Consider the following 27807-nt stretch of genomic DNA (forward strand, 5'->3'; position numbering starts at 1 on the left):
TTTCCTTCTGAAGAAAAAACGAAAAGAAATTATTAAAATTTATTTTTATTGTTGTTGTTATTAAAATGATACTGTATTGCTATAATTACTATTAATCTACTACTATTTTGTGTTATAAGAAGTCACATCTCATCACATCTTTTGATGATGGGCCATTTTCCACCTGACATAAAACTAAACATCATCGATACTGCTGCGCTCCCCCTGGCGGGCGGCGGAGGAACAGCAGCTAAAGACGGCGGCGCTAGTGGGTCGAGCTTCGTGTCGATTCGTCCTCTTCTTCGGTTTAATCATCCAACGACGTGTTGTTTGACCGAGAGAAAGGCCGAAGCGGCGCTGTCTCCGTGTAAATGGCGTCTAACGGTAAGAGAAACGGGCAAATCTGTCTGGGGTCTGGGCGTCGGAGCCGGTTAGCTAAAGATAGCATCACCTTCACCTGCCGGTGAACAGAGGACAGCTAGCGGCTAGCTGCAGTTTAAATGGCTCTCTGGGGGCGTGGCGTCCATCCTTTATTATCACATTTAATTCATGCAGGCCTTACGCCACCGTTTGTCCGGCTGCAGGACCGCCCCGCCGCCTAGCTTCGGTTAACTCTGAGTAACCGAAGCTGCTCCGGTACGGTTAGCTCGCCGTTAGCCCGGTTTTGCTGCTGACCCAGTTTCTGGTGGCTCACTGCGGTCTCGAGCAGAGTAACCGCCCCCCTGTGCCGATCCCGCCGCTTTAACCCCTGTCCTCGGTTTATTAGGAGGACATCAGAGCGGAGACCGAGCAAACCCAGCTCACCTACACCGGGCGGGTTCAACTCAACCCCAAATAATGAAAGACATTTTATTATTGATTTTTTTGGCATCTGTGGGCTGGATTATTAATTCTGTCAGGTAAAGAGCCTGCAACAACACAGAAACAGTCACATGGCCCCCTGTGAGGAAAAGTCCTGTTAACAGGAAGAACCTTGCGTTAGAACCAGGATCAGGGAGGGGCAGCCATCTGCCTGATGGGGGTGAGGGGAGGGAGCAGCAGGCTGGGTGTTTGAGCTGGAGGGTAACCGACAGGGAGGGCTTTGCTATTCCAGACAAACACGAAACAATAAATAAACACACATTTCCAAACATATAAGCACAGGACACTCAAAGTTTATAGTTATAAAAGGGCGACTGTATCTGTGTTTGATTGGATCAGTGAACTCACAACACACACTAGAGCACAATATCCTCGTCACATTTCCATTTGTGTTGCCATTTTCATGCAGTGTCATGCTTTAAAGCTCGCTGCACACACCGATGAGACACAGAGATACTTCTGACCTGCACAGGAAGCTCTAGACTGATGTGAACTGCATCATTAAACTGAGCTGCACTGCAGTAGCTTATCAGCAATATGGGTGTTTATGTTTGTCATTATCATGTGATTTAGTGTAACTTATAGCTGAAGTGTGTCATTAGGATTCAGCTGCACAGTGACTTGATCGGGCGGATCAGGACCCCCGAGGCTCGTCCATAACACCGAGCTGGGGGTAAGAGAGCAGAGATAACAAATTATAAGATGCAGAGTGGTGTGAACGAAGAAGAAATGCTCAGTGCATCATGGGAAGCCTGTCGGTTCGGGGTCACCTGATCCAGCCCTAACTATGTCAATAAACAAAAGTTTTAAGCATAATCTTAAAAGTACTGAGTGTGTCTCTCTCCCACATCCAGACTGATCTGACAAATTTGAATTCAGTGGATTTGGTGTCTGATTTTTAATATATTCATAAATAGTTTCACAGTGTTGCAGTCTGAAACACTTTAAATCGTCTGTTTTTGTTAATTATGTTCGGTTTGGATAGATCTCCCAGACATGGATTAAATCTAGTCCCAGACTAAAAGAGAATCAGTTTTAGTCCATGTCATGAAAACTGAGCCTAAGTATTACCATTTCCCATTTCTGGATGATAAAAAGCAGTGACGTGGCCTTCTTACAAAGTGTTTTTACAGATAGAAAATAGTTTATTCATTTAATAATTACCATTAAAATGTGTCTTATATAGTTACTGTTGAGTTTGTGAGGTTATAGATTACGTCTGACACTGTTTGGATGTTTTATTGCTGTCATCAAAACTGACTTTAATATTAACCTTCTCTGCTTTTTCCCACAGATTATTCCCAAACATCTAGCCAGGGGTAAGTTATGAAAATCATGTCTTTATTCATTCATGAAGCTGTCAGTCATTAATACTCATTCAGAGTAAATACATTTAGCTTTTGAATTTGGGTTAAAACAAGAAAAGTAAGTCCTTGCATTTAACCGTGGAAATGATTTTGTTTTGTAAGTGAATGAAAAAATTTGAAACGGTGTATTCTTGGTTGGTGTGTGCAGCTATCCATCCTATGGTGGAGGCGGCGGTGCTAGCCAGGGCTACGGTCAGTCGTCTGGCCCGGGTTACGGCCAGCAGGGCTACGGAGGCTACAACCAGAGCTCGGACAGCAGCTCCAGCTCCTACAGTCAGGGAGGCTATAGCGGCTACGGCCATCCTCAGTCAGGTAGAGGAAGCCCCAACCTCCGCCCAAAACCACAGTCACAGTTTTCCAGTCACCTGTGAATCAGTTTCCTTTTCCCAGGTGGATACGGGTCTCCATCCTCCAACCAGGGAGGTGGCGGCGGTGGTGGGTATGGTCACTCAAGTCAGTCCTACAGCCCCGGTGGCTATAACAGCAGCAACCAGCCGTCCAGCATGAGCTACAGCCAGCAGTCGTCGTTCTCTGGGTACAGCCAGCAGCAGCAGCCTCCTCCTCCATCCTCTGCGGGGTATGCTCACGTTCACCTCGCCTTTAATTCACTGATTTCTGCCCCATCTGCACAGGGGGAGTGTTTAGGAGCAACCACAAACCTCACTGACTTTACCTGCGGTGTGAGAGAGGAGGATGCTGGGATAGCAGGAGATGGAGGCAGTTGAACTACTTTAGCAAACCTTGATAGAAGCAGTCAAAAAAAGAAAAATTTAAAGGCCGCATTCGTCTTTAGTTTTAAATAATTTTGGAGTGCAGTTAGTTTTTGTTGTTTGATGGTGGTCAGAACACTCCTGTAATAAAAATCAAATGTTCATACTGGTCCCCAGTATAAAGTACAACATCAGTCTCAGTAATTCAGTGCTTATCTCTATGATACTAATCCTAATAAAGCAGGTGCTCTGTTCTTCGTTATATTATAGGTCAGCCTAGAGGCCGAACTAGTTTAAATCCAGCCTCAAACATTCAGAAAATAGAACTTTAAAAAAGGCGGCCATGCTTGATGCTCAACTGTACTGCAGTTTCATGTGAGTACAGCAGGGGGCGCTCCAGTTATAGGTGCAAACTTCCTCTGTGGCGAACTCAGGTCTCTGCTGATCGCCAGGTATATGTCCTTTGAAGCCAGCGTGGACTTGCAGACGGTGACCCTTTTAGCTAATTTCATCATTTTTAATTAGTTCAGGTGTGTCGACGCGCACGTGTCCGCTGCCACCTGAACGTCTCTTTACCTCTACCTCTGTTACTGCGGAGGCCAAACATGTTTTCATGTGCATGAGTAGCTGCCAAGTGAATTACAGCATTGAACAAAATAATCAGGATTAAGGTTTTCACCATAATTGAGCAGCTGCAGTTTGAGTCTCTCATATGTGAGCTGCCATGTTGCTTTGTAGTCTTTAACACTTCCTGTTTTCTAACAGCTATGAAGGCAACTCGCCAGCTCCCGCCTACCAGCCACCGAGCAGCGGAGCGAGCGGAGGCGGTTACGGCAGCAGTGGAGGACAGCCTAGTGGTAACTACGGGGGCAGCGGAAGCCACCCACAACCGTCTCAGCACGGAGGAGGTCACTACAACCAACCGCCGAGCTACAACACCCCTCCTCCGCCGAGCTACAGCCAGCAGAGCCAGTACGGGCAGAGTGGAGGTGAGGGGTTGTGTAGTTGGTGATTACTGATTGAAAGCATCAGTGTTTGGTCTGCTGACGTTGGAACTTTCTCTCAGGATATGGAGGCGACAGCCCGCCGATAAGTGGAGGAGGAGGCGGAGGATACGGCGGTCCTGATGGAGGTTATGGAGGTCAGGAAGGCCGTGGGGGCAGGGGCCGCGGTGGAGGCGGATTTGGAGGCCGCGGCGGTGGCGGATACGATCGAGGTTTTGACCGAGGCGGCCGAGGTGGTCCAAGAGGAAGAGGAGGCATGGGGTAGGTGTTATCAATCATTGACTTATGAGTCACAGAAGCTCAGGGCTGTGCTACATCTTAATGTCTCCACCCATCTGGTTTCACATGGAGCCGCACTACTTCTTTTTTTTCCTCTAAAAAAAAAAAAAAGAAGTAGTGATTCATATTTACACCTCTGACCTCACCTGCTTGTAAGAGTATGTAATCCTCAGTGCTGCGAGAGATCCCGTGGAGCATCTCTCCATCAAAAACGCTGAAGACCACATTGCTAAAGGTCCAGTGAGTCGACATGTGGTTGAAAAGTGAAAGAGCCAAAGCTGTGAATCATCTCTGCAGACGATAAAACAGATTCAAACCCAGACCCTGCTGCTCTGAGGCCACTGGACCAGCTTACCACCAAATCAAAACGAAACATGAAAAGGCCACGAAAAAGCAGTGTGTTCTGAAACATTACAGCACTCATAAGAACAGGTGAAGGAAACTCATCTTTGAAAACAGAAGGTGGAGGCAGCGAGGAGAAAGCGTGACCTTAAACAGGCTTATTTCATCTGCCTGCAGGTGTGTTTTTACACATTAAGAGCACAAAGGTAAAAGTTTTAAAAGCCAACATCTGTGCTGTGATATCAGCTCGTCCTATAACAGAGAGGACGTCCACTCAGCTGGGTTTTCTTGGTTCATGGTGGTTTGCGTTGTGGTCCGGTTGACTCTGTGCAGACCCGCCTGACATGATGAGGTTAAAAACAGATAAAAAAATCTGGTCAAGAATGGATCAGTAAGCCAAAAATGAGAGGTTCACAGCCAGAACACAAAAACAACACTGCAGCCGAACTCGGTTTCTTTTATTTTGAAAATCTGCGCTTCACTCAGCGCTACTTTGTGGCATCCAACATGGGTTGAAAGTACTGTTTCCTGTTCTGCTTAGTCAGTGCAAACACAACAGAATGATCGGTGCTCTCTGATCAGAGAGGATGAAATAAATCGCACATGCTGCCAATATATGGATTATTTGTTCATTATTGAAGTATTGATGTTATTTCTATAACGTCTGACAGGGTTCATTCAGTGTTTTGTGCCATTATGCACAACAGGTGGCACACCTGTGCATTCCAAAACAAATTCATAAATAATAAAGATACAGCTTGAGACAATAAATAAGGAAGCTATTATCAGCTGCCTCGTCAATAAGATCCTCATCACGTGGCTGAACTTCGTCTCGTCTCCAGCTCTGATGCCTCAGCGAGCTCGGCGTCGTGGCAGAATCTGGTTAGTGTGGACCTCCGTTTAAAAAACAAAACAAAACAAGAACTGTCACCAGCTGCAGTCCAAGAGGGTGGAGTCAGGCGGAGGTGGAGTCAAATATACTCCAAGCTTGTTCAAGTCTGTCCAGCTCTAACTCCAGAGTGATGGTGACACACAGTAGTGATGCGGCCATCGAACTATCGACTGTGGAAATGCGAGCATGGCACTTTCAAAATAAAAGCAAAGGAATTGTCTATGAATGCTGATGAGGCTGTAGTCTCACATGGATGTTTTAAAGTATGGGACACACTGAAGATGCTGGGATGTGATTCAGATTTGTCATTTTCAATAGAATGATTGTTTTACTACAGCTGACTCGATTCATCTGTTCCAAAGAAAAGATGCAAATGTAAGGACGAAGGCTCAGCTATGATACAAATCAGAAACCACAACCACAAAAATTCCAAACAGCTCAGGAGAAACTGAATTCAATATCATTCATTCATCACACATCACTGTGAATTGTTGTTGGTTATTCTCTCAGCTCTGATCCAGCACTGGGAAAACTACGTGTTAGTAAAAGTTACAGGTGCACTAGCAGGATGCTGATAAAGGCTGTAATAAGGCTAATGCACAAGAGAAGGGTGCACGGCCACGGGTGATTGGTGTTATTACCCAGAGGTCTGAATACTTGCAGAGGCCTCGGTGGTTTTGGGTGAAGCTGGATTAAAACAGCAGAAATGGATAATGGGTTGGAGCAAAGCTTCGTAAAGCCAATGAATTAAATGTACAGAACAAAGAACATCAGCACTGAATGCTTGAAGCTGTGAAGCATAAACCGGTAAGTTGATGTTTTTGTTCTTCTTACGAGGTTACGTAGTCTCTCGTTTTCTTCTTTGTGACCTCATGATGTTAGAGCTGGACTCAGATAAACTAGTTTCCCATTCCATTATGTATTTTCTCATCCATCGTGTACTTCCTGTACATCTCCTTCCACACTGGGTCATCTCGATATTCGCCACAGTGAGAACTAATCAGCTGATAAATCCAAGTTTACAAATGACTTTGGGGTGTTATCAGTTTTACGATGGATGAACACGTCAAAGAAAGATAATGGTATGTGTGTTGTGCCACATCTGGAGTTCAAAAATGCCATTCAGCTAGAAATAGTAAAGTATACAGTTGCTTCAGAAAGTATTCAGACCCTTTGCACTCTTTTTGTTTTGAAATACATTTTTTATTTGTAATTAATACTTTGTCCATCAATCTATTTTCTGCTAGTCAAAGGAGCTTGCAAAGAAAAGCGTCTGGACTTCTTTAAGTTGCTTGAAGACGTTTCACCTTCATCCGAGAAGCTTCTTCAGTTCTAAGATCAAATGGTGGAGAGTCCCAGATTAAACCTAGTGGGAGTTTCCCCCCACAGAGGGACAAAAGGACCCCCTGATGATCCTCTAATCGCCTGAGCTAAGGTGTGAAACTGGGTGTGGGTCCCAATCAGCCAGAGTTTCGGGTGAGCTCGTTGTGAAACCTGGCCCCATCTTATCATGCGAATTCCTGAGGTCAGATGGCCCAGGGTGTGAGTGGGCGTTAAGGCGTCTGGGAGGGAACTCAAAACTGGATTATAGATGGCAGAGAGTTGGTGTCGTAAACCACCGCCTCTGTTCAAAGATGGTCGCTCACAGTGGACATAGATGCTTCTTTCAAACCATCTGTCCTCTCTGTCCAAAATGTGAACATTGGCATCCTCAAAAGAGTGACCTTTGACCTTAAGATGCAGATGGACTGCTGAGTCTTGTCCTGTGGAGGTGGCTCTTCTATGTTGTGCCATGTGCTTGTGCTTGTCCTTTTGTCCCTCTGTGGGGGGAAACTCCCACTAGGTTTATATCTGGGACTCCCCACCATTTGACCTTAGAACTGAAGAAGCTTCTCGGATGAGAGGTGAAACGTCTTCAAGCAACTTAAAGAAGTCCAGACGCTTTTCTTTGCAAGCTCCTTAGACTACGATGACCTGGATGACTGAGAACCTTCACAGACCTATTTTCTGCTACTTAGTTGGTCCAAGTCATTGACCGGGCATCTAACCAAAGATGCCCCACCCCGTCACCACCGTGTTGTCATGGGGAAACACTGAGGTTTTCTGAAGCCAGCTAAGAGATATAATCTCTCCAGCATCTCCTGGATTTGTGACGGGGCCTCCTGAGCTCACACAGGAGGTGTCGCGATCACCTGACTCCTTTTAAATTGGAGGGCCGTTGGTTCTACTCTCAAGGAGAGCCTGAGAGCCCAAACAGCTGTCAGAGTAGGTTCATTTCCCCCACGTATCCTTAATCTTATTGGTTTGATCAGGACCCAGGATAACGTAGATCGTTATCAGTAAATCGACAGTTTTACCTTCGCACTCAGCTCTGTCTTTACTGCAAAGACTGGTACTGCCTGTCCAGCAAATCTCCAAGACCATGGTTTCCCTTCACCATGGGTTGTTTCTAGGAAAATAAAATATAACTTCTGAAGTTATTTTTACAACTTCAACACAAAAATGTGCCAATCTGAATACTCAGAATGTGCACGGCTAGTTAGATGTTTAAACCAGTAACATCCCTGCTGAAACTTTCTGAAGCGACTCTATGCGCCGTTTATAAAAGGTACAAAATAATTACCCAAGTAGACAAAGAAAGGTGCAAATGTAATCTCCAGGAAAGACAGATTAGCTTGAAAACGACACTGCTGTGCATTAAATGTAAGGAACCCAGCGAGCCTTGCTCGTAAACTTCTGTATGCAGACTTAAACTCGGCGAGTTTTTCATCTTTGCTTGTGTCTGAAATGTTTCTATAGAATAAAGTGTGACCTTCACTCTGCCTACAAACTAACACACCTCAGTATATCACCATCACCTGCCTTTTTCACCTGTTACCACCACCTTCCCCACCAGCCCTTGCAGGTTTATTGTACCATACTCTGCTTTAATCACTCTTTGAATCTTCTCCTAGGCTTTTACCTTCTCTCCAGGCTGGCTTTCTGCTCTTAAGCCATCATTTGGAAAATCACATTATGGGGAAGTCAGATTTAAGTCTTCTAATAACACAAGGATATATTACTTAAATACTAATCAGTCATTTTGGAGAAAAGTCTCAAACACTTGGGAATTGCTGCAATTTGTGTAAAGACAGGGTGTCTACGGGTCCTTAAAAAAAGACTTGAAACTCTAAAAACCCCTAAAGAAGACTAACATTTTCTTGAATTCAGTTAAGTGGGTCTCAAACATTTTAAAATCATGTCACTGAGACAGTTTCCAAGACTCAAAGCTGCTATTTTGGCGTCCTCTGCATAATTAGGTAACAACAATGTGACCGCATCAATTTTTAGAAGCCGACGCTGTACCTGCGAGAGAGCATCAAATGATGTGTAATCTACCTGGTGAATAGCAGCTAATGGTTTGGTCTGCTTGAATTGAAGATAAGTGGAAAGATATCAGCTGAAGAGAAAACGGGTGGGGTTGGGTTTGCTACACACTTTTCCACTAACGTGTTCTTACCAGCTTAATTTTATAGAAGGTAAAAATATCAAAGTACTTTCACCCGCTGGGTGAAAAAATTGTGCCTCATTCAGTTCGGTTTTATTTATATAATGCAGTTTAGAATGGCATCTCATGGATAATTTTACCCTTTTAAATTGTTTCAAAGTATAATTTTTAGCTTTACTTTGTGTAAAAAGCATTGCAGACAGTAACTGTTTTATCTCAGGATAAAAAGTACTTTAAGTTAAAGCCCAGTGAGACCCAGCCTCAGGCCTGAGCACAGTAGAGAGGCCCTGCTGTCCAACCTGCTCAATGATTGAAAAGGAAAGAAGGTCAAGCACACGTGAATAAGAATAAAAATACTTTTGGCTGTTAAAGCCTGTGGCTGAAAATGCTGATAGAGCAGTCTGTGCCGTGTTGTTCAGACTCGGGAATAAAAACAAATGAAAATTTGACCTGATGTCAGTGTGTTTTCACCTTTGTGTTACTCAAAGTGAAATCTTTAAGGTCTGAAGGTTCTAAATTGAAGTCGTTCATACCTGTAGACACCCTGTGTTGAGTGAATAAAGGTTTTCCGAGACCTTTAAAGAAACAAACAAACAGCACCCACCAAGGGATCAGAGCTCTGATGTTTGGGTTTGTTAATTCTCTTATGATGAAATAAATGGAACTTGAAAGTTTTTACACCTTCTGAGTCAGAAATGCAAATTTCAGCTAACAGGGTTTGTACACTGGCCTCTTGTCCATGGGTTATATCAACATGCAGTAAGGGTACATTTGGACAATGCCAGCGAGGAGGGGTGGGTTTAGCAAAGACGCTGTGAGAGTGAAGGTTAACCTCAGCCCATTGAGAGAAATCGCTGTCAGCTCCAGCCTTCAATGCGTGTCGTTTTTCTCTTCCTCTTCATCAGAATGGGCGATCGTGGAGGATTCAATAAGTTTGGTGGTAAGTGACAAAAAACTTCAACACTTGAGTGAAAAGGTGTGTCAAAGCTAAAAGGGAGTAAGCTCAAACTCTGGTACTTCAAGTGTGGTTTGGGGGATAAAACTTGATTCTGTCTGAAAAGCTGAAGAAAAAACAACTATTTAACAGTGAAGGTCAGGCGAATGTTAAGAGTTTTGATGTATACTGTCTCTAGCATGACTGTACAGATAATAACACCCATCGTGTTTTGTGTGTTTGACTTGAAATGTCCATCGGAGGGAGTTAAAACCGCATCATTAGCCCTTCCACTGCTCCTCTGGCACTTGGTGTTTGAATTTGAAGTGTGGATGGTGACAAACTCAGTGACTGAAGTGAGATAAGTGTTGCTTATCTTATCGTGTTGTGCAAACGTGACAAAGCGCGTTACATGGATGAAATGACCCTAAATGGCTTTTAAGGCTTGGCTTGAAAACCTGTTGATGGATGTTTTGATTCTGTTGTACTTTCCACCAAAGACGGTTGAAAGGTAAAAACTGGTTGGGTTGCACACACTGGGAATTTTTTTCACATGACACTGACTCTGGAACTCACGGTGATGAAAACTGAAAATTCTTGGTTCAGTTGCAAATCCATTTGGAACAATAGAACAAGAGGCACGAATGCTTAGTCACACCCTCAGATCTGGGTTGATCGTATAGAAAGGCGGGCATGCTTTAGCTTTGTTAAAGTAATTGCAGGTTATTTGTTTACAGTAAGAAAGCCCCTATCTAAATTCTTACCACTGCATCTGAGAATATGCTCATTCAGGCTGAAGAGGGTTTTGCTTTTGTTCTTTTGTGATCATAAAGAGATTAAGTAGTAATGGCGGTAACTTGATGCATTCCACTGTAGTTCTACTACATGTCTGTAGATTCTCAGTCATCCAGTCATGGTAGTTTTGAGAGCTCGAAAAGAAGGTGACTGGACTTCGTTGGGTTTGCAAAGACGTTTCACGTGGTGAAACTCCCTTCAGTTCTAGAAACAAGAGGCGGAGAGTTGCAGGTATTTAACTCACAGTGGGGTAGCTTTTCGAGAATGTTGAGAATGTCAAATTTGAGAATGTCAAATTTGAGAATGTCAAATTTGAGAATTTGACAAGATGAACGTTGGTTTGAAAGAGGCCATCGATGCCTACTCTGAACTACGGCTCATGTGGCACCTGCAACGGTCAGTAGTGGGAACTGAAGAAGCCTTTTTGGATGAGAGGTGAACGTCTTCACAAACCCAAAGAAGTCCAGCCATAATCTTTTTTTCAAGCCCTTCAAACTGTTTGGAAAATATATCTTGAAGGAAATGTTTTTAGTTGTTTACAATCCTGCTCATAAGAAGCACAAACTGTTACGGATCGGAGAGTTTATATAAACGTGGGCTTTATTTAAATTACCAAATTATTTTAGTTAAAATTTACAGGTAGCACGTGCAACAAGGTTCTAGCAATGAATGGTGTTTACCCCGCATAGCCACTGTGTCTGTATTGGTGTCATTCACCACCCAAAGATTACCACTCCAAGGCCATTTTGAAGCAGCACAACAGTTGCAGAAAAAGCAAAAGTATGTTGATTGAAAGGTGTTTTCATTAGAGACATTGTAAGAGCAAAACAGCGTTCAAAGAATGCCTTGCAAAAATCTCTGGGTAACTGCAAAGATGCTGGACGTTCTGCCCGTCAATTATCTGCTTTTAATCAGCTGAACCTGAAAGTATGAAAAGTTTTCACATTTCTAGTCATTCTTTACTGGTTTTACTGGTGATTCTGTGATTCGGGGACTATTACAAAAACATTGCAGGAGGAGGCTCAAATAATCCTGAACAGAAATCTGTGGGAGTCTTCTGCATGGTCAGATATGGCGGTGGGCCACCCCTCCCACCATAGAGCCAATCAGAGTGCTAACTGTATCACTGGACTGGACTGAGCCAATCAAGAAGCTTTTCAAACATCAATCTGTGATTAGACTCATAACATCTTTTGAATAATTCAGTTGGTGAGAGTATTTTTTTTGGAAAAGTTAGAGCTCTTATTTATTCAGATAGGAACTTCAAAGACTTGTTTCTAGGATGAGTTTTTTGTTTGTTTGTTTTAAATCCTGACCATTAGATTGACGTTACGGCACTTTTTTTTTTTTTTGGATTGTTTCAGTAGGGCTTGGCCTTGTTTGCCCAAACTACTTGGAGATGTTGACCGGGATTCCTGCAAATGGCGAGACCCTGTTGTAGAAGGGCTGTAGTAATCTAATACATACTTACTTAACTCGAACTTTCTTTAAAGATTGTTGAGTAGTTTATTGTAGGGTTTAATCTCACGGGCTCTGATTCTGCACCGTCCTCAGTGTGGATGGGTATTGATAAGATTTTCACGATTCCGATTCCATTTTCGATTCTTTTTAAAAAAGGAGAACACTAAGGTCGAATAGCTTAGAACTTTGTTTTATATCTTCTCTTTGAACAAGATAGAAATTTAGGAGTAACATGGCCTTACAAACCCAACAGTGAGATCTTAAGAGATCCACAGCCTACGGCTCTTCAATGGGGCGTCACGGGGTCCCTAGGAAAAAAATTGTAAATGTAAAATAATAAAATAAATATTCTTCTGTAGCAATAACAAAGTATAACATAAATTGTTCTGTAGCAATTACACAAGAATATCCAGTAATGTCCCTGCCTACAATTAAACACATTCACTTACTGAAAATCATCTGCTGTGGCAAACGGGTGCAAGCCTTTGACCACAAACTGAGTCACTGCTCGGTGACATTCGTCTATCCTGGCCTGAAAGGAGACGCTACCGGTAGACTGCAGTGACAACTGCCAGCATCTGAGCCAGACTCTGTCTCATCATGGTCACCTAAATGCACAGTAATGGTTTTGTAATAAGGCAGATCGCGCTAACATAATTTGCACTGTTAGTTGATTATTTACCTGCCGCATCAACGGGAGAGGACGTGCAAACGTTACCGCTGCTGCTGGGTTGAGATTCACGAGTCCGGAGCGGAATTAAAAACACGACATTCATTTAAGGTCAACGCGTGTTTGTGAGCAAATGCTTTTGCATATTCGTAGTATTTCCTCCCTTAAATGAAATATCTACTTTGCAAGTTGTCATCTGTTCTCGTAAAGTATAACCAAACTTTTGAGCGTTTGAGCTTGCCAGATTTACCTGCCAGGTAATTGACGCTCCGCAACGTGGTGACGTCCTTCGGGGCGACTGGAATCGATAAGGGAATCGTTTGCAAAAATGGCAAACAATTCCAAGGAATTGAAACAGTGGGAACTGGTTCTCAACAAGAACCAGGTTTCGATATCCATCCCTAGTCCTCAGTGTGGATGGGATCGAACACCATTGTCTGCCCGCCTTTCTGCAGAAAACTTTGGAATCAATTTGGAACAATAGAACAAGAGGCACGAATGCTTAGTCACATCCTCAGATGTGTGTTGATCGTATAGAAAGGTGGGCGTGCTTTAGTATAATTAAAATAATCACTGGTTATGTGTTTAGCGTAGGAAAGTCCATATCTAAATTCTCACCACTGCATCTGAGAATAGATGCTCATATTCAGGTTTCTGGTTTTGGTCTGTTCTGATTCTTCCAGTTTACTCATTGCTGGAGTGGGATGTCTTTAAGATCCACAACATCGCAAACATCACAAAAACCAATGAGGGCGTATGCTTTCTAATGACAAATCTTCAGTTTAGCTGCAATGTAAAGTTTTTTATTGTGCTTATGTGGAACAGATGCAATAGAAAAAAATGTTTGTATTTGAATTATTGAAAGAAATAAAAGGTCATGAAGTCATTGACCCCTGTTAGGGTTGTGCATTAACTTAAGGTTTTCCATCCAGCCAACAAAAGTTCAGCTATCTGCGACTACTGATATAATTGTGGAGAAGGTGGTGTCTAGTTTCCTGATTATTTCCTCATAAGATTCTCAGGGAGCCAATGCCAGATGCTCCACCCTAACCGATAGTTGTTTAATGTCAATGATAGTTAAAAATGAGCTCAGCGAAAAATAAACTGGAAACTGAAATCTTAATTTTTAGCTTGGGACACTGATGCCTGCTCATGTTAGCTACGGATCAGATTTTATTTTCTATTTTGGTTTTTCTATTTTGGTTTCCTCAGTGAGTCGTGTCCAAAGACTGGTTCTCCTTGTTTGCATAGTCACAAACTAGAACAATATATTAAAAAAAAGCCCCCAAACTAGTCTTTTAACGTCAGATGGACACGAGCAGATCTGCTCCTGCAGGCGGTTTGCCTTTGGCGTCCGATAACCAGTCCTGTGTTTGTTTAAAGAGGGAGCATTGAGCCCAAGTTCCTTTCAGAAAAGTGACGGGACCTGATGCACTGAAGCGCTTCGTAAGGTGTTTGAGGTAATGTCTGAAAACCTGCACAGGTGAAGATGGTTTTCTAAGCGGGTTCAATTGTCAGAATGGCAAACATGGCGTTCGTGTTCCCAGTACGTATGTTTGAGCAGTTTGCAAGAATCCTTTGTTGAGCTGTGGGAAAACTGAAGTATCCAATGGGATCAATTAATGACATGTAGGGCTGTTCCATAGAAATTAAAACAATTGTGTTTCAGTGTGTTTGACTGGTTCAATGATTCTGTAATGTTGGTGGTAAAGAAAACGCTTCAACATGACTGCAGCAATTCTTAAAAAACCCAACATGTAAACAAACCACCTTTAAGGCTCTTTTCAAAGAGTCTGCGTGTTCTCGTTGGAGAAGAAAAGGACCAAAGCCAACGCACAGAAATAGCTACAAGGCAGTATCTCAATAATGTGGACGGTTGTGTTTTTTCACACTTGTTCCTGGGACTTGGAGCCACTCGCTGACCTCAGTGTGATAACGATAACGGTGAAGCGAATGAGCCGAGACATGAAAAACGTTCAGACAGATAAACCTAAAGAGAGTTTGATAGTAGTGCTGGATATACCTGTGGGGATGAGGTGTGCATGAAATGAATTAACTATTAGTTAGACCATTGTTTGTGTGTGATGTAGCAGCTGACCTTTTCCACACCTAACATCTGTTTGTTTTTGTCCTTAAGGACCAAGAGAACCAGGACACGGAGGACCCGGCTTCAGTAAGTGTTTCCTGTTTTCTTTGTTCAGCTACCAACAAAAGTCAAAACCCAGGACATTTTCAGTCGTTGGTGTGATGTCAGTCTGAGGGATGTACTAAAGGTCAAAGGAGCTTGCAAAGAAAAGCGTCTGGACTTCTTTAAGTTGCTTGAAGACGTTTCACCTTCATCCGAGAGGCTTCTTCAGTTCTAAGGTCAAATGGTGGAGAGTCCCAGATTTAAACCTAGTGGGAGTTTCCCCCCACAGAGGGACAAAAGGACCCCCTGATGATCCTCTAATCGCCTGAGCCAAGGTGTGAAACTGGGTGTGGGTCCCAATCAGCCAGAGTTACGGGTGAGCTCGTTGTGAAACCTGGCCCCACCTTATCATGCGAATTCCTGAGGTCAGATGGCCCAGGATGTGAGTGGGCGTTAAGGCGTCTGGGGAGGATCTCAAAACTGGATTATAGATGGCAGACAGTTGGTGTCGTAAACCACCGCCTCTGTTCAAAGATGGTCGCTCACAGTGGACATAGGCTGTGTCCCAATTCAGGGTCTGCAGCCTTAAAGGCCGCATTTTAAGGCCGATTACGTCACAGCGACACGCCGAAGGTTGTCCCAATTCGAAGGCTGCTCGAAATGCGGCCCTCAAATGCGTCCTTCATTTCCCTGAATTTTAAGGACGTGGCGGTGTAGACTTCGTGGCCCAACATATCCCAGAATGCATAGTGCGGCGGTGGGTGTGGATAATTTTGCCGAAAAAAAAACGGCGGATGAGGGGCGGCCGAAGAGTAAACTTTAAGTAAGTACTGAATATTATGTCACTTATTTATGTGCAAATGTTTAATAACAAAGAACATTAAAACATTCCTGTTGGCCACATGTCGGCAAAGTCATGTGACATTAGTGACGTTTGTACTAACTTGGTTTTAAAGTCTTTACTTTAAAATATACGCCGTTCAATAGCTGAGCTTAATCAGAGAATGATCAAAGCTCATGTAGAAACAAACAAATGAACAAAAGATTTTCTCCTTCATTTCTGTCAAACAAAGCTGTATGAAACGTTTCCAGCTGTTAGTATCATGGTTGCTAGGCAACCTGGGCAGCGCAACGGAGGCTAGACCGTCCCATTTCACAAGCCTCGCACTTCCGGCCTTAGCGGTCTTTGAGTACGCGGCCCTTGAGGACCGTTAAGGCTGCGTACTTTAAGGCTGCAGACCCTGAATTGGGATACAGCCATAGATGCTTCTTTCACTCCTCTTTCAAACCATCTGTCCTCTCTGTCCAAAATGTGAACATTGGCATCCTCAAAAGAGTGACCTTTGACCTTAAGATGCAGATGGACTGCTGAGTCTTGTCCTGTGGAGGTGGCTCTTCTATGTTGTGCCATGCGCTTGTGCTTGTCCTTTTGTCCCTCTTTGGGGGGAAACTCCCACTAGGTTTAAATCTGGGACTCTCCACCATTTGACCTTAGAACTGAAGAAGCTTCTCGGATGAAGGTGAAACGTCTTCAAGCAACTTAAAGAAGTCCAGACGCTTTTCTTTGCAAGCTCCTTTGACTACGATGACCTGGATGACTGAGAACCGTCACAGACAGATGTACTAAAGCCAATAAATTCAGAAGAAATTTCCTCCTATGCCAAGAATTTACCAAGACATGGTTCTCTTGGCTTTATAATTGGCAGACATTTTTCACTTTGTTTTTGTTTTCTTCCGATAATAATGTAAAGCCTACATTTACTGAGCACTTTTAGAGAGACTTCTAGAGAATTAACCCTTTTGGTAGTTCCTTTAGCACAGAGGTCTCTATCCCCTGTCCTCGAGAGCTGCAGTCCTGCAGCTTGCGTCCTTGTTCCGAAACCCCTGAATCAAATGAAAGGCTTGCTGCCAGGCTTTTGCCAAATTTGATGGTTTGCTGCAGAGCTAATTCAACAATTTTATTCGCCTGTGTTGGAGTAGGCATGCATGTAAAAGCTGCAGGACAGTAGCTCTCAAGGACACCCCTGTGTTACTGCTTGAATTACATCACTTTATATGCTTTTCTAACAGTGCAGGACCAGGATAACTCTGATAACAACACCATCTTTGTGCAAGGCCTGGGAGACGACTACACTGTTGAATCAGTGGCTGACTTTTTTAAGCAGATTGGGATCATTAAGGTAACATATTGATTTGTGTTTGGTCAGTAATCAATAAAGCATTTACTTGGATATGTCATGTATAGATGGCTTTAATGACTGGTTAAAATGGTAAAGAAGCTCCGGCTTGATGTTGAAGTTTAACAAAAACTGGAATGAAGCCATTTTCTTCCCCGATCGTGTTGGCTCATCATGAAATCTTATGTTACACTTCAGAAAAAGACGAAGAATTTCATCATTTGGAATCTAAATTAATTTCTATCCATCCATCCATCCATCCATCTTCATCCGCTTTATCCGGGGCCGGGTCGCGGGGGCAGCAGCCTAAGCAAAGAGGCCCAGACCTCCCTCTCCCCAGCCACCTCCTCCAGCTCATCCGGGGGAACACCAAGGCGTTCCCAGGCCAGCCGAGAGATATAATCTCTCCAGCGTGTCCTGGGTCTGCCCCGGGGCCTCCTCCCGGTGGGACATGCCTGGAACACCTCACCCAGGAGGCGCCCAGGGGGCATCCTTGTCAGATGCCCAAACCACCTCAGCTGGCTCCTTTCGATGTGGAGCAGCAGCGGCTCTACTCTGAGCCCCTCCCGGATAGCCGAACTTCTCACCCTATCTCTAAGGGAGATGCCAGCCACCCTTCGGAGGAAGCTCATTTCCGCCGCTTGTATCCGCGATCTCGTCCTTTCGGTCACTACCCACAGCTCGTGGCCATAGGTGAGGGTAGGGACGTAGATCGACCGGTAAATTGAGAGCTTCGCTTTTACACTCAGCTCCCTCTTCACCACGACGGACCGGTGCAGCGTCTGCATTACTGCAGCCGCAGCCCCAATCCGTCTGTCGATCTCCGGCTCCCTTCTCCCATCACTCGCGAACAAGACCCCGAGATACTTGAACTCCTCCACTTGGGGCAGGACCTCATCCCCGACCCGGAGTGGGCACTCCACCCTTTTCCGGCTGAGAACCATGGCCTCAGATTTGGAGGTGCTGATCCTCATTCCCGCTGCTTCACACTCGGCTGCGAACCGCTCCAGTGCGAGCTGGAGGCCCTCACCCGATGAAGCCAACAGAACCACATCATCCGCAAAGATCAGAGATGAGATCCTGAGGCCACCAAAGCGAAAGCCCTCTGCCACTTGGCTGCGCCTAGAAATCCTGTCCATAAAAATTATGAACAGAACCGGTGACAAAGGGCAGCCCTGGCGGAGCCCATCACCCACCGGGAACGAGTCCGACTTATTGCCGGCAATGCGAACCAAGCTCTTGCAACGGTTGTATAGGGATCGAATGGCCCGTAGCAATGGGCCAGACACCCCATACTCCCGCAACACCTCCCACAGGACACCCCGAGGGACACGGTCGAATGCCTTCTCCAAGTCCACAAAACACATGTAGACTGGTTGGGCAAACTCCCATGCACCCTCAGGTATCCTCGAGAGGATGAAGAGCTGGTCCAGTGTTCCGCGACCAGGACGAAAACCGCATTGTTCCTCCTGCATCAGAGGTTCGACTAGCGGACGAACTCTCCTTTCCAGCACCCTGGCATAGACTTTCCCGGGGAGGCTGAGGAGTGTGATCCCCCTGTAGTTGGAACACACCCTCCGGTCCCCCTTCTTAAAGATGGGGACCACCACCCCGGTCTGCCAATCCACGGGTACTGCCCCTGATCTCCACGCAACATTGCAGAGGCGTGTCAGCCAGGACAGCCCTACAACGTCCAGAGCCTTCAGGAACTCGGGGCGGACCTCATCAACACCAGGGGCTCTGCCACCAAGGAGTTGTTTAACTGCCTCAGTGACCTCGCCCCCAGAAATTGGCGGGTCATTCCCCTCATCCCCAGACTCTGCTTCCTCCTCGGAAGACGCGTCAGTGGGATTAAGGAGGTCCTCGAAGTATTCCTTCCACCGCCTGACAATTTTTCTCAGTCGACGTCAGCAGCGCTCCACCAGCACTATACACAGTGCAGGTAGAGCACTGCTTTCCCCTCCTGAGACGCCTGACGGTTTGCCAGAACCTATCCTATCCTATCTATCCTTTAGTCTGATTTCCATGGTAACACACAGCACCTGAACTGTTGTGCTGTTTCACAGTCCTGGTCCACGGACTTTCATCCCTTTCCTTCTGTGCTCTTAGGTAAACAAGAAGACAGGCCTGCCCATGATCAACCTGTACACGGATAGAGAGACGGGGAAGCTGAAGGGGGAGGCCACGGTCTCCTTCGATGACCCCCCCTCAGCTAAAGCTGCCATCGAGTGGTTTGATGGTGAGTTATTAACTCTGAGCTTTGGCTTCCCCACTGTTTGAGTTTCTATTGGTGGTTTAAGTGGTTTAAGTGGTTTGTATCTGGAAACTAGGCTTTGATGGAACTGACTGCTAAAGTATAAGACAAATAAGGATTATGTTGAACTGTAACTCATGCAAAGCTACTGTTGGAAAGTCCAAGAATAGAGATGAGCATTGATTTCATACCTCACATCTGATTCTTTGATATTCATGGCTTTACTCCAGGTAAAGACTTCAATGGAAACCCAATCAAGGTGTCCTTTGCCACACGCAGAGCTGACTTTGGAGGCCGAGGAGGCATGAGGGGAGGTAGAGGGCGAGGAGGCGAGTCACTTTCTTTTTACTTTTATTTTTATAAAGTGAAAAATTATAACCTTGTAAACAGCAGTCGGACCACACGGCGCTGTAACAAAAAAGCTTGTTTACTGTTTGCAGGGAATTAAAAAGCTTCAGCCTCGCACTGAACCATCAGTCACGTGTCCTGCTGACAGATGCTGTGGCGTTTTCTTCTGTGCAGGTCCGATGGGCCGTGGAGGGTTCGGAGGCGGTCGAGGTGGAGGTTTCCCAGGAGGCAACGGTGGCAATGGAGGGGGAGGAGGTGGTGCCAGTGGTGGAGGAGGGCAGCAGCGAGCCGGAGATTGGAAGTGTTCAAACCCGTGAGTTTTGATGACTCCTCTATGACAATAAAGTAGAATTAAAATCCATCCATCCATCCATCTTCATCCGCTTTATCCGGGGCCGGGTCGCGGGGGCAGCAGCCTAAGCAAAGAGGCCCAGACCTCCCTCTCCCCAGCCACCTCCTCCAGCTCATCCGGGGGAACACCAAGGCGTTCCCAGGCCAGCCGAGAGATATAATCTCTCCAGCGTGTCCTGGGTCTGCCCCGGGGCCTCCTCCCGGTGGGACATGCCTGGAACACCTCACCCAGGAGGCGCCCAGGGGGCATCCTTGTCAGATGCCCAAACCACCTCAGCTGGCTCCTTTCGATGTGGAGCAGCAGCGGCTCTACTCTGAGCCCCTCTCGGATAGCCGAACTTCTCACCCTATCTCTAAGGGAGATGCCAGCCACCCTTCGGAGGAAGCTCATTTCCGCCGCTTGTATCCGCGATCTCGTCCTTTCGGTCACTACCCACAGCTCGTGGCCATAGGTGAGGGTAGGGACGTAGATCGACCGGTAAATTGAGAGCTTCGCTTTTACACTCAGCTCCCTCTTCACCACGACGGACCGGTGCAGCGTCTGCATTACTGCAGCCGCAGCCCCAATCCGTCTGTCGATCTCCGGCTCCCTTCTCCCATCACTCGCGAACAAGACCCCGAGATACTTGAACTCCTCCACTTGGGGCAGGACCTCATCCCCGACCCGGAGTGGGCACTCCACCCTTTTCCGGCTGAGAACCATGGCCTCAGATTTGGAGGTGCTGATCCTCATTCCCGCTGCTTCACACTCGGCTGCGAACCGCTCCAGTGCGAGCTGGAGGCCCTCACCCGATGAAGCCAACAGAACCACATCATCCGCAAAGATCAGAGATGAGATCCTGAGGCCACCAAAGCGAAAGCCCTCCGCCACTTGGCTGCGCCTAGAAATCCTGTCCATAAAAATTATGAACAGAACCGGTGACAAAGGGCAGCCCTGGCGGAGCCCATCACCCACCGGGAACGAGTCCGACTTATTGCCGGCAATGCGAACCAAGCTCTTGCAACGGTTGTATAGGGATCGAATGGCCCGTAGCAATGGGCCAGACACCCCATACTCCCGCAACACCTCCCACAGGACACCCCGAGGGACACGGTCGAATGCCTTCTCCAAGTCCACAAAACACATGTAGACTGGTTGGGCAAACTCCCATGCACCCTCAAGTATCCTCGAGAGGATGAAGAGCTGGTCCAGTGTTCCGCGACCAGGACAAAAACCGCATTGTTCCTCCTGCATCAGAGGTTCGACTAGCGGACGAACTCTCCTTTCCAGCACCCTGGCATAGACTTTCCCGGGGAGGCTGAGGAGTGTGATCCCCCTGTAGTTGGAACACACCCTCCGGTCCCCCTTCTTAAAGATGGGGACCACCACCCCGGTCTGCCAATCCACGGGTACTGCCCCTGATCTCCACGCAACATTGCAGAGGCGTGTCAGCCAGGACAGCCCTACAACGTCCAGAGCCTTCAGGAACTCGGGGCGGACCTCATCAACACCAGGGGCTCTGCCACCAAGGAGTTGTTTAACTGCCTCAGTGACCTCGCCCCCGGAAATTGGCGGGTCATTCCCCTCATCCCCAGACTCTGCTTCCTCCTCGGAAGACGCGTCAGTGGGATTAAGGAGGTCCTCGAAGTATTCCTTCCACCGCCTGACAATTTTCTCAGTCGACGTCAGCAGCGCTCCGCCAGCACTATACACAGTGCAGGTAGAGCACCGCTTTCCCCTCCTGAGACGCCTGACGGTTTGCCAGAACCTCTTCGAGGCAGTCCGAAAGTCTTTTTCCATGGCCTCTCCGAACTCCTCCCACACCCGAGTTTTTGCTTCAGCCACTGCCCGAGCCGCATTCCGCTTGGCCTGTCGATACCTGTCGGCTGCCTCCGGAGTCCCACAGGCTAACCAAGCCCGATAGGACTCCTTCTTCAGCCTGGTGGCTCCCTTCACCTCTGGTGTCCACCATTTGGTTCGGGGATTACCACCACGGCAGGCACCAACCACCTTGCGGCCGCAGCTCAATGCAGCAGCTTCGGCAATGGAGGCGCTGAACATGGTCCATTCGGACTCGATGTCCCCCGCCTCCCTCGGAATGCTGTTGAAGCTCTGCCGGAGGTGTGAGTTGAAGATCTCGCGGACTGGGGCCTCTGCTAGTCGTTCCCAGCACACCCTCACTACGCGTTTAGGTGCACCAGGTCTGTCCAGCGTCCTCCCCCGCCACCTGATCCAACTCACCACCAGGTGGTGATCAGTTGACAGCTCAGCTCCTCTCTTTACCCGAGTGTCCAGAACATATGGTCGCAGGTCTGGTGATACGATTACAAAATCGATCATCGACCTACGGCCTAGAGCGTCCTGGTGCCACGTGCACTTATGGACACTCTTATGTTCGAACAAGGTGTTCGTTATGGCCAAACTGTGATTAGCACAGAAGTCCAATAACAAAGCACCGCTCGGGTTCAGATCAGGGAGGCCGTTCCTCCCAATCACGCCCCTCCAGGTCTCGCTGTCGTTACCCACGTGAGCATTGAAGTCTCCCAGCAGGACAACAGAGTCTCCAGGTGGAGCACCTTCCAGCACCCCCCCCAGGGACTCTAAGAAGGCTGGGTACTCCGAACTGCCACTCGGCGCATAAGCGCAGATGACAGTCAGGACCCGTTCCCCGACCCTAAGGCGCAGGGAACAAACCCTCTCGTCCACCGGGAAAAACCCCAACGTACCGGCAGCAAGCCGAGGGGATATTAGAATACCCACCCCAGCCCGCCGCCTCTCACCAGGGGCAACTCCAGACTGAGACAGAGTCCAGCCCCTCTCCAGGAGACTGGTTCCAGAGCCCAAGCCGTGCGTAGAGGTGAGCCCGACTATATCTAGCCGGTACCTCTCAACCTCACGCACTAACTCAGGCTCCTTCCCCACCAGAGAGGTGACATTCCATGTCCCTATTGCCAGTCTTGGCAGCCGGGGGTCAGTCCGCCAGGGCCTCCGCTCCTAGCCGCCACCCGACACACAATGCACCCGACCCCTATGGCGCCTCCTGCGGGTGGTGGGCCTGCGGGAGGATGGGCCCATGTCGCCTCTTGGGGCTGTGCCCGGCCGGGCCCCATGGACTAAGGCCCGGCCACCAGACGCTCGCCCTCGGGCACCCTCCCCGGGCCTGGCTCCAGGGCGGGGCCCTGGTAACCCTATCCCGGGCAGGGTAAACTGTTCCCTCGATGTTTTTTTCATTGGGGTCTTCTGAATCGCTCTTTGTCTGGTCCCTCACCCAGGACCAATTTGCCATGGGAGACCCTACCAGGGGGCAAAAGCCCCCAGACAACATAGCCCCTGGGATCCCTGGGACACACAAACCCCTCCACCACGATAAGGTTGCGATTCACGGAGGAAGTAGAATTAAAAACACAACAAAAACATCTTGTACAATGATTGCTTAAAATATGATGGCAGATTTTTCAGTTTTGCTCAGTCTTACCTTTATTTAATGTAGTAATCTTTCTATGGATCTGTTAAAAACATATAACAAGTCTTCCTTTCTTCTCTTCAGTAACTGTGGGAACTTGAACTTCTCCTGGCGTAATGAGTGTAACCAGTGCAAAGCTCCGAAAGCTGAAGATGCTGGTGGGATGTCCCCCATGGAGCGAGGTTAGATACACCTGGACAAATATTAGAAAAATAAATAGGTGAACATTTGTTGACTCACAGAGTTTACTCAGACACTTAAAAAAGGCTTTACGTGCTTAACCGGGCACGCTCTGTTTTGCGTAACTATTTCTAAATCGCTGCAGAGCTGGGACCACGTAAGCTAGCGCAATAATGTTTTTTGCATATGAAACCGGAGGAGTTGTACTTACATCTTATGCCATCAGCTTGTCCTCGGTCACAGTTTCCTTCCACATATAGCTTTGCAAAAACTGCATAAAAAGCACTTGCAGCAACAAAAACATAATATTCCAGAAACACGCTTTGCCGATCCGATCAGCTGTTCATAACACTTCCTACATTGGAATAGACGTCAGCGCAAACTATCACATGTCCGCCATGACCTGCCCGAAACCGGAAGTGACGTCATTTTCATGGAAATTTTAGTTTTTTACCCTCGGGGCCTTATAAGCCTGTACTGGTGTTTTTAAAAGTTATGTTTGACTTCATGCTTTTCTGAATAGTTTCTGGGATGTTAGAACTCAAAGTGCACTGCTGAACATTTATTTTGATGCACATGCTGTTTTTTTTTTGCAAATTTGCATTATAATATTTATTTTCGTTTTTCCTGCAGTGTATAAAAATTAGTGTATCTCAAAAATAAAACTATGAAAACACTCAAAATAAATTTCCTGTGGTGGGAAACTATTTTGTGCAACTTTTTTGCATTTACAGTTTTGAGGGATAAGCCTCTTAAATTTCTCTAACTAGAAATATATGTTAAAAAAACAAAAACCATTTTCAATTTTTGTAGTTTTTTCCAAGTGAACTGACCTGACTTCCTGTCACAGATCACAGTTTTGAAATAACTTTCACCCTAAAAGTTCACTTCAGTTAAATTCCATTCACGTTTATTTATATGAATCACGGTTCTCTCAAGGCGCTTTATTGTTTGAGGTAGACCCTACAATAATACAAAGAAACCGAGAAAACGCCAACAATCATATGACCATCTATGAACAAGCACTTTGGCGACAGTGGGAAGGAGAAACTCCCTTTTAACAGGAAGAAACCTCAAGAGAGAACCAGGCTCAGGGAGGGGCGGCCGGTTGTGGTGAGGGGAGGAAGACGGTACAGAAGAAGAGAATTAGCAGCCACACGTGGAGGTAACTTTACTTCCTGCCGACCAAACGCTGTTCGATCAGCTGGTTTTTAAGTGAGGCGCTGTTTGGGTATCATGGTCTTCAAGTCTCAGACTGATGTCTGACTGAAACAGAAGCTGAGAGTGTGCCCTCTGACCCCGACGTTCGCCCGGCTGGTTTGTTTGTCTGGTTGTCTCGGCTGCTTTCAGGATGCACTCTGTGTACACTTCTAATGCTTGTGTGTTTAGCTGTGGGAGCTTTCTGTGGTTTAGCCACAACATTCAGGTTCAACCTGAAACTGATTTGTTGAGATCGACAGCACAGCTGTAGTTTACCTGATCAAAGAGAAGAGCACACAGACACGTGCTGCTCATTTTTATTTTTCATGTATTTCTTTCTGCAGTTAGATATGTGACAGGTGGGCAGGCTGTAGATGAAATCACGTTTTATTTCATGTCATTGTCTGATGATATAAAATCTACTGAGCTCTGCTCTCTGAGCTCTACTGATGGTTGAAATGAGCGACGACGAGTGAACGCGCATTAGCATCAGTGTTTATCTCACGCAGGTCATGTTCGTGAGATAATCTTGAACTATTTCATAAATGTGGCTGAAGAACACATAGTTGCAGTGGAGCGTAGCTGCTTATCGCTGTTTCTGGATTACCGGATTACAAAAGCACAAAGAATGAGGATGCAGATCAAACTCCTCGCTGAGATAACTGAACTCCACACGAGGCGGCTGCAGGACAAAGATGTCTTCTGTTTCCAGGAGTGTGTTTGTGACTTGAAAACAAGTTTACATTTGGTAATTTTTAAAGTTTTCTCGTCATGATTTTAATGATAAGCACATCCTGGCGACCACGTTTCTACATCTGCATCAGGATGTCGACTTGTACTGTGCGATCGCGTAGTTCTGATGACTTTGTAACACGCAGACACACAGTTATGTGCTCAAACACACACACAGCAAGAATCAGAATACTTTATTAATCCTTAAAGAAATCATGTAAAAATACTGAGTAAGGAGAAAATAGCAGCTGAAACAACCTGCAGCTGCCGTTTGTCACATGCAAATGTATCCTATGATGCACGAATGACTAAAGAAAATCTAACCTATGTTTAAAACAAGAGTTTTTAGCAGTCGTTTAAAACAAGCTGCAGATTCAGCAGAGGGAAGCTGGTCCAAAGTTTAGGAGCTTCTTGATTCAACAAAGAACGAGGAAGCGTTAAAACTCTGATCGGAGCATTGGAGCAGCCTGGACACGCTCTGACCTTCTGAGTTGTAAATGTAACTAGTGATATTAGAAAAAGGGGAATTTCATCAGTCATAGTTTCTCTAAGATGGAGAAGAAGAACAGGGTGACCTGTGAATTAATGATTGCATTAAATCATAACAAACACAGTGCGGTTCATGAAGGAATCCTTCTGCTCTGTAGTGGTTTACTCTGCTATATGTGTACAGCAGAGCAACGTTTCAGTTTTGTGAGTCATGCATTCCCGCTCACCTCATTTGTTTCCTGGCAGGAGGTTACGGAGGAGGCGGGGACCGCAGAGGGGGGTTTGATCGGGGCGGCTTCAGGGGCCGCGGCGGCGACCGCGGCAGCGGAGGCTTCAGAGGAGGCCGAGGAGGCGAGCGGGGAGGATTTGGCCCCGGCAAGATGGATGTGAGGTGAGCAACAAGGTGGCAGCTCTGTGAGGCGGCGTGCCCGTGTGTACGTCAAGTGTTTTATGGTTCATTTGGAAATCGATGAGTAATCGTGACAGTTAGCTCGTGGAGTCAACAACACCTGCAAACACCTGCACATCGGACAGACAGCAGGAGAACTGCTTTAAATATATATGGACACACACACGTGGGAAAACTGATGGCATCAATCATAAACTCGAATTTTACTCACAGCAAAATGAACCATTTAAATAAAATCTGAGCTCATTTTGCGTTTGAGCAGCTGGGACAGGCTCCTGTTTCCCAGTCTGCAGGTTCTTCCTTTCATGGAGCACATGCTGCTCTGAAACCAGCACTGATGGAGCCTCCCCAGATGTGCCAGCTGTCAGTCCCACGGGCACTTTTAGCCTGACTTGGAGTGCTTTGACTGTAAATACACGAGAAACAGGTTTCACAGGTTAAGATTTGGTCCCACTGATCAGATTTTTAAATTCATTTCATTTAAAAATCAGTTTTGTTGATTTTGAAATCATTTATTTATTTCTTCGTCTGAGTATTGACTCAGCAGTGCCTCTGTGGTTTGTGTTGACTTGGAGAAACTCGTTGGCTGGAAACTGCACTGACGTTTTATGTCTTTGTGTTTGGTTTCCAGGGGCGACCGCAGGCAGGAGCGGCGGGGCCGTCCCTATTAGCCCATCCCGGCCGCTCGCCATGACGACCTATGTGTGCACAGGTGTCCGTACCGGACGCAGCCCACCCCTCTCACCTTTTATATCCCTCCTTATTCAACATGTGACTGTGTTAGTGTTAGCTGTCGTGATTCCTCCACAGTCTGCTCAGCGGGGCGTCGTTTACCAAAACAAGCTTCAACATTTTAATCGATCAGATTTTATATCTGCGCGACTCTCCGGGATCATCACCGCTCTGTTTCAGCTTCACGCTTTCACTCCGTCAGAGTAGCTTTGCATGATTCCCAGCTCAAAATATTTATGTCTGAGACGTGAATAAAGATCATCAGCTGGCGTCACTATCAGATTTTCAGAGAAACGCTCAAAGCGAGCAGATTCAGAGCCGTTACTGGTGATCCCTGCTGAGGAACGCGGCACCTCCTGATGTTCGGCAGGGTCAGTGAGCGACGTACGACGGCTCAGACCGTTCGGGATCAAGAGGCACAGATGCCACACCCGCCTGCTGATGCCGGCTCATTCTGATCATGGCCAGTGTGTAAACGAAGCCCCGGCTCTACAGCTGTGTTTAAGAACTTTTTACTATTTATTATTGGTGTTTTTGTATCGTGCTCGTGCTGCTTTTCCAAATGAAAGTGTTGGCCAAGTAA

The 27807-nt window shown here is 46.4% G+C and overlaps 1 protein-coding gene across 1 annotated transcript; it reads left to right on the plus strand.

Moving 5' to 3' along the window:
- Nucleotides 1–216: 216 nt before the first annotated feature.
- On the plus strand, nt 217–27807 carry fus (FUS RNA binding protein). The gene is made up of 15 exons (XM_035912578.2): nt 217–363; nt 2135–2159; nt 2356–2519; nt 2598–2784; nt 3683–3906; nt 3984–4182; nt 9827–9861; nt 14919–14954; nt 16980–17089; nt 19196–19325; nt 19571–19669; nt 19863–20001; nt 23567–23664; nt 26330–26474; nt 27124–27807. Exons 1-15 carry the CDS (start codon nt 351–353, stop codon nt 27161–27163), a joined length of 1644 nt encoding a protein of 547 aa, XP_035768471.1. The 5' UTR covers nt 217–350; the 3' UTR covers nt 27164–27807.

This window comes from Neolamprologus brichardi, chromosome 4, assembly GCF_056152115.1.
Source record: "Neolamprologus brichardi isolate AB-2024 chromosome 4, ASM5615211v1, whole genome shotgun sequence".
NCBI classification, from domain to species: domain Eukaryota; kingdom Metazoa; phylum Chordata; class Actinopteri; order Cichliformes; family Cichlidae; genus Neolamprologus; species Neolamprologus brichardi.